This window comes from Pseudophryne corroboree, chromosome 6, assembly GCF_028390025.1.
Source record: "Pseudophryne corroboree isolate aPseCor3 chromosome 6, aPseCor3.hap2, whole genome shotgun sequence".
Lineage (NCBI taxonomy): Eukaryota > Metazoa > Chordata > Amphibia > Anura > Myobatrachidae > Pseudophryne > Pseudophryne corroboree.
In genome coordinates this window covers 262,902,591-262,926,736 of record NC_086449.1, presented here as the reverse complement: position 1 = coordinate 262,926,736, position 24,146 = coordinate 262,902,591, and the positions used below count along the sequence as shown (strand labels likewise).

At 47.1% G+C, this 24,146-nt stretch overlaps 1 protein-coding gene across 3 annotated transcripts in view; it reads right to left on the bottom strand.

Moving 5' to 3' along the window:
- HDGFL3 (HDGF like 3) overlaps positions 1 to 24,146 on the bottom strand; it is a 141,709-nt gene that overhangs the window by 109,247 nt on the left and 8,316 nt on the right. For all 3 annotated transcript variants that reach the window (XM_063925968.1, XM_063925966.1, XM_063925967.1), the window contains exon 2: positions 4,693 to 4,769. In XM_063925968.1, coding sequence (XP_063782038.1) covers positions 4,693 to 4,769 — 77 coding nt within the window. The remainder of the gene's footprint in view (positions 1 to 4,692; positions 4,770 to 24,146) is intronic.

Below are 24,146 nucleotides of genomic sequence, written 5' to 3'. Positions count from 1 at the left end.
CAATTCTGACACACGTCTGGCCGAAGCCAAGGCCAACAGCATGACCACTTTCCACGTGAGATATTTTAGCTCCACGGTTTTAAGTGGCTCAAACCAATGCTACTTTAGGAAATCCAACACCACGTTGAGATCCCAAGGTGCCACTGGAGGCACAAAAGGGGGCTGAATATGCAGCACTCCCTTAACAAAAGTCTGAACTTCAGGCAGTGAAGCCAGTTCTTTATGGAAGAAAATCGACAGAGCCAAAATCTGGACCTTAATGGAACCCAATTCGAGGCCCATAGTCACCCCTGACTGTAGGAAGTGCAGAAAACGACCCAGCTGAAATTCTTCCGTTGGGGCCTTCCTGGCCTCACACCACGCAACATATTTTCGCCATATGCGGTGATAATGTATTGCGGTCACATCCTTCCTAGCTTTAATCAGCGTAGGGATGACTTCCTCCGGAATGCCCTTTTCCTTCAGGATCCGGTGTTCAACCGCCATGCCGTCAAACGCAGTCGCGGTAAGTCTTGGAACAGACAGGGCCCCTGCTGCCGCAGGTCCTGTCTGAGCGGCAGAGGCCATGGGTCCTCTGAGATCATTTCTTGAAGTTCTGGGTACCAAGCTCTTCTTGGCCAATCCGGAACAATGATTATAGTTCTTACTCTTCTCCTTCTTATTCTCCTCAGTACCTTGGGTATGAGAGGAAGAGGAGGGAACACATAAAACCGACTGGTACACCCACGGTGTCACTAGAGCGTCCACAGCTATCGCCTGAGGGTCCCTTGACCTGGCGCAATATCTTTTTAGCATTTTATTGAGGCGGGACGCCATCATGTCCACCTGTGGTCGTTCCCACCGGTGTACAACCAGCTTGAAGACTTCTGGATGAAGTCCCCACTCACCCGGGTGGAGGTTGTGTCTGCTGAGGAAGTCTGCTTCCCAGTTTTCCACTCCCGGAATGAACACTGCTGACAGTGCTATCACGTGATTCTCCGCCCATCGAAGAATCCTTGTGGCTTCTGCCATTGCCATCCTGCTTCTTGTGCCGCCCTGTCGATTTACATGGGCGACAGCCGTGATGTTGTCTGACTGAATCAGCACCGGTTGTTTTTGAAGCAGGGATTCTGTTTTACTCAGGGCATTGTAAATGACCCGTAGTTCCAGAATATTTATATGCAAGGAAGTTTTTGTCCTTGGACGTTTTCTTCCCTGAGTGACTGCCCCCCACCCTCGGAGGCTTGCATTCGTGGTCACCAGGACCCAGTCCTGTATGCCGAATCTGCGGCTTTCACGAAGATGAGCACTCTGCAGCCACCACAGCAGAGACACCCTGGCACTTGGTGACAGGGTGATCCACCGATGCATCTGAAGATGCGATTCGGACCACTTGTCCAATAGATCCCACTGGAAGATCCTCGCATGGAACCTGCCAAAGGGAAACGCTTCGTAAGAGCTACCATCTTTCCCAGGATTCGCGTGCAGTGATGCACCGACACCTGTTTTGGTTGCAGGAGGTCCCTGACCAGAGATGATAATTCCTGGGCCTTCTCCTCCGGGAGAAAAACCTTCTTCTGTTGTCCAGAATCATATCCAGGAACAGCAGACGCGTCGCGGGAATCAGCTGCGACTTTGGGATATTCAGGATCCAGCCGTGCTGATGCAGCACTTCCTGAGATAGTGCTACGCTGACTAGCAACTGCTCCTTGGACCTCGCCTTTATCAGGAGATCGTCCAAGTACGGGATAATTATAACTCCCTTCTTTCTAAGGAGTATCATCATTTTGGCCATTACCTTGGTAAATACCCTCGGTGCCGTGGACAGACCAAACGGCAACGTCTGGCATTGGTAATGACAGTCCTGTACCACAAACCTGAGGTACTCCTGGTGAGGTGGGTACATGGGGACACCCTCTTCCAGGCTTGTATAACCGCCCTGAGCGATTCCCTCTTGAACTTCCTTATAGAAGTGTTCAAGAATTTTAAATTTAGGATGGGTCTCACCGAACCATCTGGTTTCGGTACCACAACATTGTGGAATAGTAACCCCGCCCCCGTTGAAGGGGGGGGGGGTACCTTGATTATCACCTGCTGGAAGTACAGCTTGTGAATAGCGTCCAGTACTACCTCCCATTCTTTGGGAGCAGCCGGCAAGGCAGATTTGAGGTAACGGCAAGGGGGAGTGGCCTCTAACTCCAGCTTGTATCCCTGAGATACCACTTGTAGAACCCAGAGATCTACCTGTGAGCGAACCCACTGGTCGCTGAAGTTCCGGAGACGCACCCCCACCGCACCTGGCTCCGCCTGTGGAGCCCCAGCGTCATGCGGTGGACTTTAGAGGAAACGGGGGAGAATTTTGGTTCCAGGGAACTGGCTGTCTGGTGCAGCTTTATCACCCTTCCCCTGCCTCTGGGCAGAAAGGAAGCGCCTCTGACCCGCTTGTCTTTTTGTGGCCGAAAGGACTGTACCTGATAATACGGTCCTTTCTTAGGCTGTGAGGAAACCTGAGGTAAAAATGTCGACTTCCCAGCTGTTGCTGTGGATACTAGGTCCGAGAGACCCTCCCCAAACAATTCCTCACTCTTATAAGGCAAAACCTCCATGTGCCTTTTAGAATCAGCATCACCTGTCCACTGCCGAGTCCATAATACTCTTCTGGCAGAAATGGACATTGCATTAATTTTAGATGCCAGCCGGCAAATATCCCTCTGTGCATCTCTCATATATAAGACCACGTCTTTAAAATGCTCTATGGTTAGCAAAATAGTATCCCTGTCTAGTATCCATATTATCTGACAGGGTATCGGACCAAGCTGCTGCAGCACTACACACTGAAGCAATTGCAGGTCTCAGTATAATACCTGAGTGTGTATATACAGACTTCAGGATAGCTTCCTGCTTTTTATCAGCAGGCTCCTTTAAGGCGGCCGTATCCTGAGACGGCAGTGTCACCTTTTTTGCCAAGCGTGTGAGCGCCTTCTCCACCCTAGGGGACGTCTCCCAACGTAACCTGTCCTTTGGCGGGACAGGGTATGCCATCAGTAATTTTTTAGAAATTACTATTTTCTCATCGGGGGAACCTTCTTCACACACTTTATTCAATTCATCTGATGGGGGAAGAACCACTGGATGCTTTTTCTCCCCAACTATAATACCCTTTTTTGTGGTAACTGGGTTAATGTCAGAAATGTGCAACACATTTTTCATTGCCGTAATCATACAACGGATGGCCCTTGTGGATTTTACATTTGTCTCATCGTCGTCTACACTGGAGTCAGACTCCGTGTCGACATCTGAGTCTGCCATCTGAGGTAGTGGCGTTTTTGAGCCCCTGATGGCTTTTGAGACGCCTGGGCAGGCACGAGCTGAGAAGCCGGCTGTCCCACTGCTGTACGTCATCTAGCCTTTTATGTAAAGGAGTTGACACTGTCGGTTAATACCTTCCACATATCCACCCACTCTGGTGTCGACCCCGCAGGGGGTGACATCACACTTATCGGCACCTGCTCCGCCTCCATATAATCTTCCTCATCAATCATGTCGACACAGCCGTACCGACACACACACACACACAGGGAATGCTCTGACTGAGGACAGGACCCCACAAAGTCCTTTGGGGAGACAGAGAGAGAGTATGCCAGCACACACCAGAGCGCTATATAATGCAGGGATTCACACTACACACAGTGATTTTTTCCCCTATAGCTGCTATAAATATACAGTTTTCGCCTATATTTAGTGCCCCCCCTCTCTTTTTCACCCTATTGAGCCTGGAAACTGCAGGGGAGAGCCTGGGGAACGTCCCTCCAGCGGAGCTGTGAGAGGAAATGGCGCCAGTGTGCTGAGGGAGATAGCCCCGCCCCCTTCTCGGCGGACTTCTCCCGCTTTTGTAAGGATATTTTTGGCAGGGGATTTTACACATATATAGTCTTACTGACTATATTATGTGTTTTATGCCAATATAAGGTACTCTTATTGCAGCCCAGGGCGCCCCCCCCAGCGCCCTGCACCCATCAGTGACCGGAGTGTGTGGTGTGCATGGGGAGCAATGGCGCACAGCTGCAGTGCTGTGCGCTACCTTAATGAAGACCGGAGTCTTCAGCCGCCGATTTCCTGGACGTTCTTCTTGCTTCTGGCTCTGCAAGGGGGACATCAGCGCGGATCCGGGACCGGACGACCGAGGCTGGGCCTGTGTTCGATCCCTCTGGAGCTAATGGTGTCCAGTAGCCTAGAAGCCCAAGCTAGCTGCAAGCAGGTAGGTTCGCTTCTCTCCCCTAAGTCCCACGTAGCAGTGAGTCTGTTGCCAGCAGATCTCACTGAAAATAAAAAACCTAAATATATACTTTCTTTTCTAGGAGCTCAGGAGAGCCCCTAGTGTGCAACCAGCTCGGCCGGGCACAGAATTCTAACTGAGGTCTGGAGGAGGGGCATAGAGGGAGGAGCCAGTGCACACCAGGTAGTCCTAATTCTTTCTTAGATGTGCCCAGTCTCCTTCGGAGCCCGCTATTCCCCATGGTCCTTACGGAGTTCCCAGCATCCACTAGGACGTCAGAGAAATTATATATTTACATTATATTGAAACATTAATGAGGATTCAAATAGGATTTATTAATATAGTGTCATTTTGTGTCAAATCACGCTGGTTTCTGTAATTTCAGAACCTATGGCATAACCCCATGTTTTACTCATTAGAAATCTGGAAAAACTTACGTCTCATGGGTTCCAAAAAAGAAGATTGGAAATTTGTTTGCTGGTGGTTTCACAGCTCCTTCCGGCAGTTCATCAATCTGTTGGACAATAAAACATGTTTGGATTTTTTTTATTAGTGATTTCCTCTTAATTTAGTTCAACGTAGTGGCAGGTGGCAACAATATGCAATACAGATGTCCTTATGTAAGCAGGATTTGCTGGCTCTGGTGCAAACCATTTTCTTATGTCTTATTGGTTACAACAGCAGCAGAGTGAAATCTGTGTGCTTCACTATATACCACTTAAGTAGTAGCAGTCCTAACATGAGTTTTTCATATGAAACACCAATATTACCTACCATGCAGAACAACACAGCATTTAGAGCAGGGGTGGGGAACCTTTTTTCTACCAAGGGCCATTTGGATATTTATAAAAATCCTTTGGGGGCCATACAAAAATTATCAACGTAAAAATTAGCCTGCTCCCAGTAGTTATGCCATCAATCAGTAGTTATGCCCCCAGTAGATATACCCCCAGTCAGTTGTTATGCCCCAGTACATATGCCCCCAGTCACTTGTTATGCCCCATTAGATATGCCCCCAGTCACTTGTTATGCCCCATTAGATATGCCCTCTACTAGCGACGCCTACACATACACATTAAAGAAGACAAAAAAACACAATACTCACCAGCCCCGCTCCCGGACCGTTGCCATCCGCCTAGCCGCCCACTCCTCAGAACTATGGAAGAGACGTCATGACATCTCTCCCATAGCACCACACAGCCGCACACGCACACTGCCAGAGCCGTAAGCCGGAGCTCAGGAGTGAGCTCCTGCATCCAGCTGCTGCTGAGGGGAAGAAGCTGGGCACCTGCTAGTAACAAAATCTCAGCGGGTGCCCGGCATCTTCCTTGGTTAGGTGAGCCTGTCCGGGCCGGATCAAGTGGCTCTGCGGGCCTTATACGGCTTGCGGGCCTGAGGTTCCCCACCCCTGATTTAGAGAAAGCAGTAAATCCAGTTGAATTTGCCAATAAATGACCCTCTAAAACTGTAAGAAACTTGAGATTCCCTTCTAAAATTGCAAGAACTAGTTTCTAATACAAATACTTTGAAGATGACTCCACCCACAACTTACAATATTGTTTTGTATGGAGTTAAATAAGTTATTCAAAAATACATTCTTCTGTGGATTAAAACATTCATGAAAGAACAACACAACTGCTTAGCAAGACAGGGGCGCATCACCGAAAACTAGCCACTGAGTAACCTGTACAATATTGTCTGACAATTAAGTTTGTGAACTCATTGCGGTAAAAGTACTACATACCTCATAGCTGAATATCACTGTGGTCACCTTAAAAGTACTTCCCTTTGGAAGCTATGCAGTGATGCCAGAACTCATACCCCTTTTCCACTAGCTCAAAAAGCATGGGTTTTTTGGTAGTGGAAACGGCTCCCTCTGAAAAAACCCGGGTCAAATGACCCGGCAATCCTACCCGGGTAGCTACCTGGGTTGGACCCGGGAATGACCCGGGTAAGGGTGTAGTGTAAACGGGTTACCCGGGTCATCCGACCCGGGACCCGTTTACAGCATGTTAAGAGCCCATTCCTCCCTGACTGCAGTGACCCCGAGCGGTCGGGAGGTTGGGGGGGGACAGCGCTGCTGTCTGCAGACAGCAGCGCTGGCTGGGAGCAGCCCAGCAGCTTCCAGAGTGCTGGGCTTGCCCCCAGTGTGACAGTGGGCAGCATCGCATTGTGGGCGTGGCCTAACGGGACCAAGGCCATGCCCCGAGGGTCCCGTTCTGCTAGTTTTCCCGGCGCTTGGAGATGACGTAATCTCCAAGTGCCGGCCAGAAGACACTGCACCCGGGTGCAATGTAAACGGCGCCGGCCCGGGATATTCCCGGTTCGGCACCATTGTGGAAAAGGGGTCCGTCTCGGGTCTGACCTGACTTGGAACCGAGTTCCAAATCCCGGGTCAGACCCAAGACTTCTAGTGGAAAATGGGTATCAGTCCATCCTTCAATACAATTTTGGAAGTGGTTTTGTGTAATGGCCTTCAGAGCTGCCATCGTACTACTCCTGATATTATGAACGTCATCAAAATGCCTTCCTTTCAATATTACCATTCTCTTTGGAAAAAGGAAAAAGTCACTGGGGGCTAGATCCGGTGAATACGGAGTGTGTTCTAACATTTATTTGTTTATTAGCTAAAAAAAAACCTCAAGTGCCATGTGAGCAGATGCATTGACCATGATGCAAGATTCATGAGTTGTTGGCCTAAAGTTTGGGTCGTTTCCATCTAACTTTTTCACACAGCTTTTTCAGTACTTTCAAATAGTAAAGTTGGTTGACTGTTTGTCAATGTTCACTTGCTCTGCTATACTCCTGACAGTCAGCCGACAATTTTCATGCACAAATTGTTAAACTTTTGCAATGTTGTCTTCAGTTCTGCTCATTCCTGGTCGTCCTGATCTCTCTTCGTCAGTGACACTTTAATTTCCCTCAGAAAAACGTTTCACCAACTTGTAAACTACAATTTTCTTCATAGCATTATCCCCAAAAACTTGACTAACAGCTCTTTTTCCACTCTCGCCAAGTTTAACAAAAAATGTAATGTCGATTCATTGCTCTAATTCAAGCTCCGACATTTTTGTGACAGCAAACCAAAACACACACAAATGATAGACGCCACTTAGGGAGAGAATGCCATAGATCAATAACAACACAGCTGGCATAGTTTATTTAACTCTGCCTAAAATGTTGGCGTTAGGGGTCTATGTTGGTACTTTATCTCTATCTCTCTCTGAGGCTGAGTAAATGGACCCCTTCTTTAAGTGAAATACCTTTCACTACACATTATTTTTTTTAACTGAACTATGTCTAGCACTATATATTAGTGTACAAGCAAGTTTTTTTGTTCTATTTATTGCGTGTATATATATATATATATATATATACACATATACACAGTATATATATATTTATATGTGTATATATATATATATATTTGTGCAATTGTGTGTGTCTGGGTATAGATTTGTTGCACTGAATGTCTGCCAATTGTATGAAATCCTATCTATATGGATACAGCAAGGGCCTGCTTTTTGTACTTCCGCTAACTTGTTGGTTTTCAATTATATCTACAGTATGTTCCATTTTTTCGACCTGACACGCTCAACAGAAGGTTGTCAAAGACGGGTGCTATTTTATTGTTGGAATCACACAATACAGTACATAAATATATTACTATATTACAATGGCATCTACGTGTAGTGGCAAGAAAAATGTGTCTCTCAAGCTTCTTACAGATGTGTCCTCTTACAACTTTGCTCCATGTGCTACAAGTTGCGTTACACATAAAGTGTGAGTGCCGTGTGACTCGGTAGTGCTGAGCGTCCCCCCACACACACAAAAATGCATCGTAGGGCCGTATTCAATAGCTGAAGCTGTCGATCCACGTGTATTCCCACAGTCTTCTGGAATAGGTCGGAACCCTTTCCGACCTCAATCAGTCAGAAGCTGCCGTCATTCCGACAAGACGGCAACTTCCGACTCTCATTGAATACACCTCATAGTCACAATGTAATGTAATAGGACGCAGGAGAAGCTTCTGCTAAATAAAATTATATGCAGCATGCCTATATTCTGTGTGTGACTGTATTTGTATACAAAATGCTATGCTACAGTGTTTTTCTGAAAAAACTGTTTTTCGGATGGAGACAGAGTTGCTATTATACACAGAAAGAATATAGGCATGCTGCATATCATTTTAATCAGCAAAATCTGATTGTGCGTCCTATTGCAATACATTGTGTCTATGATGCATTTTATGCGGCAAAAGACACTTGGCGCTATAGAATCCCGCCAGGGCATGGTATGACTTCAAAGGCTGTTTAGCGCGACTGCAGCAGGGATGTAAGAGGGCACATCTATACTTTAAATGCATTAGATACTTTAATACATGTACTGTCTATTATACAGTAGTGTAAGCATGTTATTAGCATTACATTTGAAAATGTTCCGATATTCGTCATGGGTCGGGGAACGTAAAAATAAGATTTTACTCACCGGTAAATCTATTTCTCGTAGTCCGTAGTGGATGCTGGGACTCCGTAAGGACCATGGGGAATAGCGGCTCCGCAGGAGACTGGGCACAACTAAAGAAAGCTTTAGGACTACCTGGTGTGCACTGGCTCCTCCCTCTATGACCCTCCTCCAGACCTCAGTTAGGATACTGTGCCCGGAAGAGCTGACACAATAAGGAAGGATTTTGAATCCCGGGTAAGACTCATACCAGCCACACCAATCACACCGTATAACTCGTGATACTATACCCAGTTAACAGTATGAACAATAACTGAGCCTCTCAACAGATGGCTCAACAATAACCCTTTAGTTAAACAATAACTATATACAAGTATTGCAGACAATCCGCACTTGGGATGGGCGCCCAGCATCCACTACGGACTACGAGAAATAGATTTACCGGTGAGTAAAATCTTATTTTCTCTGACGTCCTAAGTGGATGCTGGGACTCCGTAAGGACCATGGGGATTATACCAAAGCTCCCAAACGGGCGGGAGAGTGCGGATGACTCTGCAGCACCGAATGGGCAAACTCTAGGTCCTCCTCATCCAGGGTATCAAACTTGTAGAATTTAGCAAATGTGTTTGACCCCGACCAAGTAGCTGCTCGGCAAAGTTGTAGAGCCGAGACCCCTCGGGCAGCCGCCCAAGAAGAGCCCACCTTCCTCGTGGAATGGGCTTTCACTGATTTAGGATGCGGCAGTCCAGCCGCAGAATGTGCAAGCTGAATCGTACTACAGATCCAGCGAGCAGTAGTCTGCTTTGAAGCAGGAGCACCCAGCTTGTTGGGTGCATACAGGATAAACAACGAGTCAGTTTTCCTGACATTAGCTGTCCTGGAAACACAAATTTTCAGGGCCCTGACTACGCCCAACAACTTGGAAGCCTCCAAGTCTTTAGTAGCCGCAGGCACCACGATAGGTTGGTTCAAATGAAAGGCTGATACCACCTTAGGGAGAAACTGGGGACGAGTCCTCAATTCTGCCCTATCCATATGGAAAATCAGATAAGGGCTTTTACATGACAAAGCCGCCAATTCTGACACACGCCTGGCCGAAGCCAAGGCCAACAGCATGACCACTTTCCACGTGAGATATTTTAATGCCACGGTTTTAAGTGGCTCAAACCAATGTGACTTTAAGAAATCCAACACCACGTTGAGATCCCAAGGTGCCACTGGAGGCACAAAAGGGGGCTGAATATGCAGCACTCCCTTAACAAAAGTCTGAACTTCAGGTACAGAAGCCAGTTCTCTCTGGAAGAAAATCGATAGAGCCGAAATCTGGACCTTAATGGAACCCAATTTTAGGCCCATAGTCACCCCTGACTGTAGGAAGTGCAGAAAACGGCCCAGCTGAAATTCCTCCGTTGGGGCCTTCCTGGCCTCACACCACGCAACATAATTTCGCCAAATGCGGTGATAATGGTTTGCGGTCACTTCTTTCCTAGCTTTAATCAGCGTAGGAATGACTTCCTCCGGAATGCCCTTTTCCTTCAGAATCCGGTGTTCAACCGCCATGCAGTCAAACGCAGCCGCGGTAAGTCTTGGAACAGACAGGGCCCCTGCTGCAGCAGGTCCTGTCTGAGCGGCAGAGGCCATGGGTCCTCTGAGATCATTTCTTGAAGTTCCGGGTACCAAGCTCTTCTTGGCCAATCCGGAACAATGAGTATAGTTCTTACTCCTCTTCTCCTTATTATCCTCAGTACCTTGGGTATGAGAGGAAGAGGAGGGAACACATAAACCGACCGGTACACCCACGGTGTCACTAGAGCGTCCACAGCTATCGCCTGAGGGTCTCTTGACCTGGAGCAATATCTTTCTAGCTTTTTGTTTAGGCGGGACGCCATCATGTCGACCTGTGGCCTTTCCCAACGGTTTACAATCAGTTGGAAGACTTCTGGATGAAGTCCCCACTCTCCTGGGTGGAGGTCGTGCCTGCTGAGGAAGTCTGCTTCCCAGTTGTCCACTCCCGGAATGAACACTGCTGACAGTGCTAACACGTGATTTTCCGCCCATCAGAGAATCCTTGTGGCTTCTGCCATCGCCGTCCTGCTTCTTGTGCCGCCCTGTCGGTTTACATGGGCGACTGCCGTGATGTTGTCTGACTGGATCACTACCGGCTGGTTTTGAAGCAGGGGTTTTGCCTGACTTAGGGCATTGTAAATGGCCCCCAGTTCCAGAATATTTATGTGTAGGGAAGTCTCCTGACTTGACCATAGTCCTTGGAAGTTTTTTCCCTGTGTGACTGCCCCCCAGCCTCGAAGGCTGGCATCCGTGGTCACCAGGACCCAGTCCTGTATGCCGAATCTGCGGCCCTCTTGAAGATGAGCACTTTGCAGCCACCACAGCAGGGACACCCTGGTCCTTGGAGACAGGGTTATCAGCCGATGCATCTGAAGATGAGATCCGGACCACTTGTCCAACAGGTCCCACTGAAAAGTCCTTGCATGGAACCTGCCGAATGGAATTGCTTCGTAGGAAGCTACCATTTTTCCCAGGACTCGCGTGCAGTGATGCACCGACACCTGTTTTGGTTTCAGGAAGCCTCTGACTAGAGATGACAGCTCTTTGGCTTTCTCCTCCGGGAGAAACACTTTTTTCTGTTCTGTGTCCAGAACCATCCCCAGGAACAGTAGACGTGTCGTAGGGACCAGCTGTGACTTTGGAATATTTAGAATCCAACCGTGCTGTTGTAGCACCTCCCGAGATAGTGCTACCCCGACCAACAACTGCTCCCTGGACCTCGCCTTTATCAGTAGATCGTCCAAGTACGGGATAATTAAAACTCCCTTTTTTCGAAGGAGTATCATCATTTCGGCCATTACCTTGGTAAATACCCTCGGTGCCGTGGACAGACCAAACGGCAACGTCTGGAATTGGTAATGACAATCCTGTACCACAAATCTGAGGTACTCCTGGTGATGATGGTAAATGGGGACATGCAGGTAAGCATCCTTGATGTCCAGTGATACCATGTAATCCCCCTCGTCCAGGCTTGAAATAACCGCCCTGAGCGATTCCATCTTGAACTTGAATTTTTTTATATATGTGTTCAAGGATTTCAAATTTAAAATGGGTCTCACCGAACCGTCCGGTTTCGGTACCACAAACATTGTGGAATAGTAACCCCGTCCTTGTTGAAGGAGGGGCACCTTGACTATCACCTGCTGGGAATACAGCTTGTGAATTGCCTCTAGCACTGCCTCCCTGCCTGAGGGAGTTGTTGGCAAGGCAGATTTGAGGAAACGGCGGGGGGGAGACGTCTCGAATTCCAGCTTGTACCCCTGAGATACTACTTGAAGGATCCAGGGATCCACCCGTGAGCGAGCCCACTGATTGCTGAAGTTTTTGAGACGGGCCCCCACCGTACCTGGCTCCGCCTGTGGAGCCCCAGCGTCATGCGGTGGACTTTGAGGAAGCGGGGGAGGACTTTTGCTCCTGGGAACTGGCTGTATGCTGCAGCTTTTTCCCTCTACCTCTGCCTCTGGGCAGAAAGGACGCGCCTTTAACCCGCTTGCCTTTATGGGGCCGAAAGGACTGTACCTGATAATACGGTGCTTTCTTTGGCTGTGAGGGAACATGGGGTAAAAATGCTGACTTCCCAGCTGTTGCTGTGGAAACGAGGTCCGAGAGACCATCCCCGAACAACTCCTCACCCTTATAAGGCAAAACTTCCATGCGCCTTTTAGAATCTGCATCACCCGTCCACTGCCGAGTCCATAATCCTCTCCTGGCAGAAATGGACATTGCACTTATTTTAGATGCCAGCCGGCAAATATCCCTCTGTGCATCTCTCATGTAGAAGACTGCGTCTTTTATATGCTCTATGGATAGCAATATAGTGTCCCTGTCTAGGGTATCAATATTTTCCGACAGGGAATCTGACCACGCAGCTGCAGCACTGCACATCCATGCTGAAGCAATAGCTGGTCTCAGTATAATACCTGAGTGTGTATATACAGACTTCAGGATAGCCTCCTACTTCCTATCAGCAGGCTCCTTTAGGGCGGCCGTGTCCGGAGACGGTAGTGCCACCTTTTTTGACAGACGTGTGAGCGCTTTATCCACCCTAGGGGATGTTTCCCAACGTGACCTATCCTCTGGCGGGAAAGGGTACGCCATTAGTAACCTTTTAGAAATTACCAGTTTCTTATCGGGGGAAGCCCACGCTTCTTCACACACCTCATTTAATTCCTCAGATGGGGGAAAAACCACTGGTAGTTTTTTCTCCCCAAACATAATACCCTTTTTTGTGGTTCCTGGGGTAATATCAGAAATGTGCAACACATTTTTCATTGCCTCAATCATGTAACGTGTGGCCCTATTGGAATGTACATTTGTCTCATCGTCGTCGACACTGGATTCAGTATCCGTGTCGACATCTGTGTCTGCCATCTGAGGTAGCGGGCGTTTTAGAGCCCCTGATGGCTTTTGAGACAGCTGGGCAGGCACAAGCTGAGAAGCCGGCTGTCCCACATCTGATATGTCGTCAAACCTTTTATGTAAGGAGTTGACACGTTCACGTAATTCCTTCCACAAGTCCATCCACTCAGGTGTCGGCCCCGCAGGGGGTGACATCACATTTATCGGCACTTGCTCCGCCTCCACATAAGCCTCCTCATCAAACATGTCGACACAGCCGTACCGACACACCGCACACACACAGGGAATGCTCTGACTGAGGACAGGACCCCACAAAGCCCTTTGGGAAGACAGAGAGAGAGTATGCCAGCACACACCAACAGCGCTATATAACACAGGGATTAACACTATAACTGAGTGATTTTTCCCAATAGCTGCTTGTATACACAATATTGCGCCTAAATTTAGTGCCCCCCCCCCCTCTTTTTTACCCTATGTAGTCTGGAAACTGCAGGGGAGAGCCTGGGAGCGATCCTTCCAGCGGAGCTGTGAGGGAAAATGGCGCCAGTGTGCTGAGGGAGATAGCCCCGCCCCTTTTTCGGCGGACTTCTCCCGCTTTTTTTCTATGTATATCTGGCAGGGGTATTTTACACATATATAGTCTCTATGACTATATTATGTGTTTTTTTGCCAGCCAAGGTACTTAATATTGCAGCCCAGGGCGCCCCCCCCCCAGCGCCCTGCACCCATCAGTGACCGGAGTGTGAGGTGTGCATGGGAAGCAATGGCGCACAGCTGCAGTGCTGTGCGCTACCTTGTTTGAAGACCGAAGTCTTCTGCCGCCGATTTCCAGGACTCTTCTTGCTTCTAGCTCTGTAAGGGGGACGGCGGCGCGGCTCCGGGAACGGACGATCGAGGTCGGGCCCTGTGTTCGATCCCTCTGGAGCTAATGGTGTCCAGTAGCCTTAGAAGCCCAAGCTAGCTGCAAGCAGGTAGGTTCGCTTCTCTCCCCTTAGTCCCTCGTAGCAGTGAGTCTGTTGCCAGCAGATCTCACTGAAAATAAAAAACCTAAAATAAACTTTCTTTTTCTAGGAGCTCAGGAGAGCCCCTAGTGTGCATCCAGCTCAGCCGGGCACAAAATTCTAACTGAGGTCTGGAGGAGGGTCATAGAGGGAGGAGCCAGTGCACACCAGGTAGTCCTAAAGCTTTCTTTAGTTGTGCCCAGTCTCCTGCGGAGCCGCTATTCCCCATGGTCCTTACGGAGTCCCAGCATCCACTTAGGACGTCAGAGAAAAGCCTTGTGAGCAGTGCCCTACTATGAACACGTGCAAGTGTGCACAACTGTGTGTGTTTGTAAAAGAATGCAGCCTTAAGTATGTACAAGTACTATGAATTCATATCAGTTTTGTAAAGTGTAGTTTTGCAAGCATTGCAATTAAAAAAAAAGTATATATTGTAGCACAGTGGTTAGTATTGTTTCCTTGTTTTCGCGCAGCACAGATTTAGTTCAATTCCCAACCAGAATCTTTCTGCGTGGATTCTCCCTGTGTTTGTGTGTGTTTTCTCCTGCTGCTCCCATTTCCTACCACATTCCAAAAACATATTAGCAGGTCAATTGGCTCTTGGCCAAAATGGACCAAAGTGTGGGTTGGTGTATGAGGGATAAGGTCCAGTGGAGCATTTACTGATGTGAATGACAAATACTCTCTGTACAGCACTTCGTAATATGGTGGCACTACACAAAGAAATTATAATAATACTTAGATTGTAGGTAAGGGTGGATCATTTCTATGTGATTCTAGAGGACACAGAGTAATAATACAAAGTAACAAATACCATTTTCAAGTGTAAAATAAGCAGACATTAGCAATGGTTCCTTTAATCATGCACAAGTTAGTTCATTTTCCCACCTGTTTCCACAGACAGAAATCCTCAAAACATTTTATTTATTACTTCGTATTACTCTGTGTCCTCTAGAATCCAATAGAAAATGCCTTTGGCAAAGGACTATATAACTAGAACTTGGATGACTACTGTGGCATCTGACTTACAGGAGTGGGTAGGTTCAGTAAATTAAACTATATTAGTGTTTTGCATGCACAATCAAAAATGCTATTTCGTAATGTACACGTGTTTGGTCCAAATGGAGTTGGTGAAACTACTCATTCTACATCATTTATATAGATACAGATGGAGCCGCACCATCGCATATGAGCGCTCCCGGCGTGACTAGGCGATCCGTCCGCCTAGTCACGCTGGGAGCGCACAGAGACAATCCCATTCTAGTGAATGGGGCGCGCGCACGCATCTGGCACATCTGTACTTACATAATTCACCTAGACACCAGTTCTCCCATATGTCCTGTTTCAATGTGTCTGTGCTAAATCTGATAGAAGAATTGCATTTCTTTCTCAACACGAACCTTGTGTGAACCGATTGTCATTTAAAGGGTATTTATCAAAGCTCAGAGAAAGATACAATTGTGAGAGATAAAGTATCAGCCAATCAGCTTATGACATGCATGTTGCAGCTGTGTTTAAAAAATGACAGGAGCTGATTGGTTGGTACTTTGGGCCTTATTCAGGTTTGTTAGCAAACAAAAAGAAGTTAGCAATTTCGCAAAACCATGTTGCACTGCAGGAGGGCAGATGTAACATGTGCAGAGAGATTTAGATTTGGGTGGGGTGTGTTCAAACTGAAATCTAAATTACAGTGGAGAAATTAAGCAGCCAGTATTTACCATGCACAGAAACAATACAACCCTCCCAAATCTAAATCTCTCTGCACATGTTACATCTGCCCCGCCTGCAGTGCAACATGGTTTTGCCCAATTGTTAACTTTTTTGGTTTGCTAACAAACCTGAATAACTCACTTTATCCTCACAATTTTATCTCTCTCCAAGCTTTGATAACTACCCCTCTGAATCAGATACCTTACATATATTCTAAAACATACCCTCAACAAGTGAAACAATGGATAAAAAAAAAAAATTAAAGGGACATAAAGTGACATATATTAATGGAAACAGTATCAACATATCCAATACAAAGTAACATATAAAAATACTAAATTCAGATAATACCCTTTTCAGACAGAAAGTCAAATTACCGGGGAAAGCAGTTCTACCCGGTAATTTCCCAATTACCACGGGTCCTTTTTCTGTGTGAGAGGTCAACCCGGGATGAAATTCCCGGGACTTCAACTCAGGAATCTACCAGGATCGGAGACCCGGGAATTTTGACCCGGGGTTGACCCTTTCACACAGAAGAAATACCCGTGTTGATCTGCAAATTGCCGGGTAGAAATTCTTGACACAGCAATTTACTTGTCTGTGTGAAAGGGGTCCAGGCAAGGACCGGCAAAACTCCCCGGCACTCAAATGCCGAGATTTTCACACATTTCTGTATGAAAAGGGTAAAAATAAGATATCCATTTGGATATGAAATCCAGCAGTAGATTTTATATGTGCCCTCCCCCCATCTATGGAAAATTTAATTTTACCTTAGCTCAGGGTGATATAGCATTGTCAAGCGAAAACTAACCAAATTCCCCCAGCATACTGCAACAGACTAGTAACAGAGATTTACATTTTATATAATAATAGAAATGCAGAGATCTCAGTTATATACATTTGCAGGCATATGGTATTAGCCACACTAAAGCTGGGTACACACTTGTCCAATCCTGGGGAGATCCAACTCCCAATGACTGGTTTGTCCGACATTGGACAAGTGTGTACCCTCCATCACTAACCCCTTAACCCAATCCTAGTCGTCTGTTGGGTCTCCTGGTTTTGTAAACATACTTAAAAACCTGGAAACTCAACCGCCGACCGATATACAAGTGTGTAGGCTGCTGAGACCAAAGCGGACAACCAATCTCCGGTCCCAGTAGCACTGCACACTATCAGTGTGGCACCGGTGTGGGATCCCGGCACTGTCTGCCGCTGCTGTGGAACACGGCTGCGGGCATGGTGACAGGACCAGAGAGTTTATCTGCAGAGTTCGGCAGTGGGCATGCTAAGGCAGCACCAATTTTTTAATTCAAGATGGCCATGGCAAGCCGCATCATCATCCTGCCCCTTGTGCCAGTTAATATTAGCCAGTGCGAGGCAGCAGCTGTCAGTCTGATGACGGAGGAGGAGCAAGGAAGAGCTCCTGAAGACAGAAGACGCTGAGGAAGTCCTGGAGGGCGGTGGCCATGCAAAAGAGCTTACAGGCCACCACAATCCAGGTGGAAATTGAAAACGCTGCAGCAAGCACTGGGGAGACTGCAGCCATGAAAAGGAGCTTACAGGCTGCCGCCCCCCAGGTGAAGACAGAAGACACCGCTGCAAGCCCTGAGAAGGCAGCGGCCAGCTAAAGAGCTTACAGGCCACCACTCCGCCAGATGAAAATCAAAGTAGAAAATGCCGCAGTCACTGGGGAGGCAGTGCAAATGCAACAGAGCTTAAAGGCTGTCACCCCAGGTGAAGGTGCTGTACAATAAATTAATACCACATTAGCGGTTATGTCTTTATTTAAAAATTTTCTATACAGGTGGATTACAGGTGTCCAGACATTCTTGCACTTATTTATCTCCAAGTGCCAGCATGTTGGGGTTGCCTTGCTGGGACCTGTAGGCTACCTGTAAAATATTAACATGTATGGAATTATTCCCCTGGCTGGTTCAGCCTGGTGCTGGTATTTGGAAAATAGGCGGAACCCCATGCTGGTTTTCACCCTAATTTCCATTCCCAGATCAGGCTGAGGGGTCTAGGACTGGTTATTGAGTTTTTGGGGAGACTCCACTATTTATTTAATTGTTTAGTATCGGAAACAACATTCACACCAGTTAATATCCTCAACCTCCCCTCTTTTCACCATTATTATTATTATTAATAATAAATTCCTCCCCTTCTCCCACCACACTATGATTAATAAATCCACCCTTACCCCACAGCCAAATTTATTTTTTCAGCAGATTATTTCCGCAGACACAGATTGGAGGTCTGCTGAAAAATGTAACAAGTGTGTAGCCATGGATTGATTGGATGCAGAATCTGCAAGCAGGTCTGCAGTAGGATTGTATATAAACAGTCAGATCTGGAGTCAGATCTGCCGAGGACTGGACAAATGTATACCCAGCTTAAGGCATCTCTGTTTCGTTGTACAACACTATACGATAATAACACCTACTTTGGGTTATATGTTTATGTATTTCTAAATTGTGCGCTAACTTACCTGGAGGCCCCAAAGATCCTCCAACATGGCACTACAAGGATCAGCATACCCCACAACTACTGATCCAATCCATGCCTCACAAAACTGCGTATCGCTGATATTGTGTAGTGCATCATCACACAATAGTTGCTATGGGGGCACATTATTATCCTTTATTTACATGGCACCACAAGAGATCCATAGAGCCCAATTGCAGAGTACATAAACAAATAAGGAAACCAGTGATTTACAGTTGAAGACAATTTAGTACAAGTACAGGGTACATAAACATACCTGTATCAGCTGGGCCCTGTTCTTGAGATCTTATATTTTAAAGGGGAGGGGCAGACAGACAGGGGCTACACAGATGGAGTAGACAGTGATCATGGAACAGAGGATTAGGATAGAGATTACAGTGGGTTTGGTGAAGAAGTGCCTGTTTGAAGTTTTGCAGAGAGGTGGAGAGTCTGATGGGGAGAGGTAGAGAATTTCAGAGAAAGGGAGCAGCACGTACAAAATCTTGGAGGAAGGAGGTAATCAGTGGGCAGGAGAGGCAGCGTGCATTAGCGGAGCAAAGCGGATGGATGGGAGTGTAAAAGGAGATAAGGTCAGAGATGTTAATTGGGAGAGGAGTGGGTGAGGGCTTTGTGAGTGTGACAAGCTTGAATTGGATTCTGAAAGGGAAGCCAGTGAAAGGCTTGTAGAAGAGGGGGGTGGACATATTACATTTGGTGAGGAAGATGAGCAGGGCTGCAGCATTGAGGATAGATTGGAGTGGAGAGAGGTATTTGTCAGGGATGCCACATAGGAGATTACAGTAGTCCAGTCTGGAGATGACCAGTGAGTGGATAATGGTCTTAGTAGCATCCTGGATGTGAAAGGGTCTGACCCTGGAAATATTTTTGAGAAGAAAACAGCAGGATTGTGAAAGGTGCTGAATGTGTGGTTTAAAGGAGAGGGAGGAGTCAAGGATTATTCCAGGACAGCGCACTTGGGAGCTAGAGGAGATAGTAGTCCCATCAGTAGATAATTAAATGGTGGGAGGTGAGATTGAGAAGATGATCAGCTTAGTCTTTGATATGTTAAGTTTAAGAAAGTGCTGGGAAATCCAAGAAGAGATAGCAGAGAGACAGTTGGAGATACAAGTGAGGCGAGTGGGGGAAGAGATGAGAGGAGGAAAGGTAGATTTGAGTATAATCAGCATAGAGATAATAGGGATCATTCCGACCTGATCGCACACTAAGTTTTTTCGCTGCGGTGCGATCAGGTCAAAACTCGGTAAAACTGCACATGCGTATGCACCGCAATGCGCAGGCGCGTCGTAAGGATACAGAGCGGATCGTTGCTGAGCAATGGATTTAACGTAGAGTCCTTTCGGACAGCCGATCGCAAGGAGATTCGCAGGAAGAGGGCGTTAGTGGGTGGCAACTGACCGTTTTCTGGGAGTGTTTGGAAAAACGCAGGCGTGTCCAAGTGTTTGCAGGGCGGGTGTCTGAGGTCAATTCCGGACACGAACAGGCTGAAGTGATCGCAGCGGTTGAGAAGTTCAAACCTACTCAGAAACTGCACAAAACTTTTTTGTACAGCTCGGCTGTAAAAGCGTTTGCACATTTGCAAAGCAAAAATACACTCCCCTATAGGCGGCGACTATCCGATAGCAGTGCTGCAAAAAGTAGCTAGCGAGCGATCAACTCGGAATGACCCCCAATATTGGAAGTCAAAGAGCTAATGAGTTTACCTAAAGAGGATGTATACTGAGAGAAAAGGAGAAGACCAAGGGCCTAATTCAGACCTGGTCGTACGCAGGCTATTTTTTGCACTGCTGCGACCAGGTATTTGCTGCCTACAGGGGAGAGGGTTAGAGCTGTGCAGGGGTGCGATCGGCTGTGCAGAGAGCTGCACAAGCAAAAGGTTTGTGCAGTCTCTGCACAGCTCAAGACTTACTCACCCGCTGCGATGATCCTTCTTGGAGCTGACGTCAGGATCCCTCCCTGCAAACGGCCGGACACGCCTGCGTTTTCTTCGACACTCCCAGAAAACGGTGAGTTGACACCCCCGGCCGGCCTCTTCCTGTCAATCTTCTTGCGTTCGCAGCTGCAAGCACTTTCTTAGTTCTTCTCGTTGCTGCCCGGCGACAATGACGCGCCTGCGCATTGCGGCGCATGCGCTGTTCAAACCCGATCGCAAGGCTGCAAAAAACTGCAGCGTGCGATCGGGTCTGAATGACCCCCCCAAGAACAGAACCTAGGGGGACTCCTACAGTTAGTGGAAGTGGGGAGGAGGTGGAGTCATGAGAGGTGACAGAGAATGAACGGTTAGAGGTAGGAGGACAGCCAGGAGAGGGCAGTATCAAGAAAACCAGGGGAGTGAAGGATTTACAGGAGAGGGTGGTCCACAGTGTCAAAAGCAGCACAGAGGTCAAGAATAATAAGCAGAGAGTAGTGGCCCTTAGATTTGGCAGTATAGAGGTCATTGCAGACTTTTGTGAGGACAGTTTCAGTGGAGTGGAGAGGACGGAAGCAAAACTGAAATGGGTCAAGAAGTGAGTGGGAGGAAAGAAAGGCAGTTGTAGACAACACGCTTAAGCAGTTTGGAGGCAAAAGGGAGGCGTTTGGAGGCAAAAGGGAGAAGAGAGATGGGTCAGTTGTTGAATTAAGGGAGGTCATTCCGAGTCGTTTGCTCGGAAAATTTCTTCGCATCGCAGCGTTTTTCCGCTTAGTGCGCATGCGCAATGTCTGCACTGCGACTGCGCCAAGTAAATTTGCTATGAAGTTTGGATTTTTACTCACGGCTTTTTCTTCGCTCAGGCGATCGTAGTGTGATTGACAGGAAATGGGTGTTACTGGGCGGAAACAGGCCGTTTTATGGGCGTGTGGGAAAAAACGCTACCGTTTCCGGAAAAAACGCGGGAGTGGCTGGAGAAACGGAGGAGTGTCTGGGCGAACGCTGGGTGTGTTTGTGACGTCAAACCAGGAACGAGAAGCACTGAACTGATCGCAGATGCCGAGTAAGTCTGAAGCTACTCTGAAACTGCTACGAGATGTGTAATCGCAATATTGCGAATCTTTCGTTCGCAATTTTAAGAAGCTAAGATTCACTCCCAGTAGGCGGCGGCTTAGCGTGTGCAATACTGCTAAAATCGCCTTGCGAGCGAACAACTCGGAATGAGGGCCAAGGTTAGGTTTTCTGAGACTATGGGAGACGAGTGCATGCTTGAAGGCAGAGGGGACAGTGCCTGATGAGAGGGAGAGATTGAGGAGGTGGGCAAGATGTTAACAGGCAGAAGGAGAGAGGTAGCGGAACAGGCGGGAGGGGGTATGGTCAAGTTGGGAGGGAGGAATGGATGAGGGCCATGACCTTCTCACCAGATACATGGGAGAAAGATGTCAAGAGTTGGGAAAAGGGATGGGGAGGGGTGGTAAGGGAAAGAGGTGGCTGGTTGATGATGATCTATTAGGATGTGATGTCCTGACGTATGAAGACAATTTTGGATGTGAAGTAAGTGGCAAAGTCAAGAGCAGAGAGTGAGAAGGAAAGAAGAGGTTGGGTTGGGCAGAGGAGGTAGTTGACAGTGGCAGAGGCCCTTGGGGTTGGAAGACTGGGAGGTGATGAGATTCTTGAAGTATGACTGTATAGCAAGGGAAAGGGCAGCAAGGAAGAGAGCATAACTTTGAATGGAGGAAGTCTGCCTTAGAGCGTGATTTCCTCCACTGTCACTTGTCAGTATGTGAGCATTTTTGCAGATATCTGGTGTATTTGGTGTGCCAGGGTTGAGGTGTTAATCTGGGTGAATAGTGGTCAGAGGAGCGACAGAGTCAAGAGCAGAAGTAAGGGATGCATTATATAGGGCAGCGGCTTGTTCAGGGCATGACAGAGAGAGAACTGAGTTGAACAGGGAGGAAAGGGAGGTGGTGTTAATGGCCTCACTTAATTTGAAAAAGGGAACGATGCCCAAACAATAACATATAAGGGCATATTGTTTGAAAGCGGTTACTCCCCTCTTTCAAGACGTGGGGGAGATAGTGCTTTGATGCCATCCTTCATCTATACAAAAAGTTTGTTTTCTATAGTGCAGAGAGATACTGTCTGGTGACCACTACATGATAAATACTGATGGAGTCCTTCAATGGAAAGAAGGCACAGACCTCTTTTAAATATGTATGCTTTAGAATTTATTGAAGCCAGGTTGGAGGTGATGTTTCCCTAACTCTGGACTCCATGACTTATCTTTAGAGACTTCATGAATTTACTGTAGAGCTTATTGTCTAGTGATCACACAGGCAACAACTCAAGCTGGGTACACACTAAACGATGTCGTCTGATCCGGCGACATATTGGGTACATCGTATAGTGTACCTGTTATGTCACTGATGATGCGTGCTCCTGCATGTCCTCAGCGACATCCTCCATCGGCCCTCGCTAGCAAGGGCCATGATGCCAAATGCACCATGACCCCCGCCGCAGCTGCCACCCCCGGCAAGTGTGTATGCACTTGCCGATGTCGGCTCCCCCGCCAGGTCCTGTCGCCAACTATGTTGCTGGGTACACTTATCGTGTAATGTGTACCCAGCATTATATTGGGTGGGGCTACCATGATAAAAGGGACTCCCCTCTCTCATATGAAGGTGCACAGCCATCTTCTACGTTCCAGGGTTGGTGAGATAGAGGGGTAAATTTAATAAAGATTCTAAAAATCAAAAGTGGTGATGTTGCCCATAGCAACCAATCAGATTCTGTGTACCATTTATCTATTGCATCTTAGAAAATGATAGATGAAATCTGATTGGTTGCTATGGGCAACATCACCACTTTCCATTTTTAGAAACTTTAGTAAATATACCTCATAGAGTCCCTACATGTTTTTTATTTATATTACAATAGTGATGTTGACGTGCCTGTGCATTTGCCAGGGACCCCGCCTCCATTGCTGCTCACGAATCTTACCCGGTGATCAGTACCGGTGGGGAGCATGACATTTTTTTTCCGTAAGGGGTCCTACGCTGCAGATTACGAGTGGGACTCTTTTACATGTATATGAGGATAATGAATACCACTCGTCAACAGCAGCAAAGAGGTAAAAAAAAAGACTGTAATAATACCTGAACCCTTTCTGTTAAATCAAGCTACAAATAGTATTTTTCACTGTAACCTTCCCATCTAGATGAGTCCAAAAATCGTAGAAATTGCAGAACTTTTATTGTTTTCTTTTCGTTTTGATGAATGTTTAGATAACGAAGCATGCCAAGCCTATTCCTATTCATTCCTTTTACAAGTGTAATCAAACAAGAGATATTAATGTAAGTCATATCAACCTTAAATAAACAATAACCCATACTGTATTTACAAATAAAGCAACACACAATACTTGCGTAAACACCTGCATTAAAAAACACGATATTCAGGTTTACATTGCATTGCTCAAACATGCTTCCATTACTAAAAAATAAGAATTTACTTACCGATAATTCTATTTCTCGGAGTCCGTAGTGGATGCTGGGGTTCCTGAAAGGACCATGGGGAATAGCGGCTCCGCAGGAGACAGGGCACAAAAAAGTAAAGCTTTACTAGGTCAGGTGGTGTGCACTGGCTCCTCCCCCCATGACCCTCCTCCAGACTCCAGTTAGGTACTGTGCCCGGACGAGCATACACAATAAGGGAGGCATTTTGAATCCCGGGTAAGACTCATACCAGCCACACCAATCACACCGTACAACTTGTGATCTAAACCCAGTTAACAGTATGACAACAGAAAGGGCCTCTTAAAGATGGCTCCTTAACAATAACCCGAATTAGTTAACAATAACTATGTACAAGTATTGCA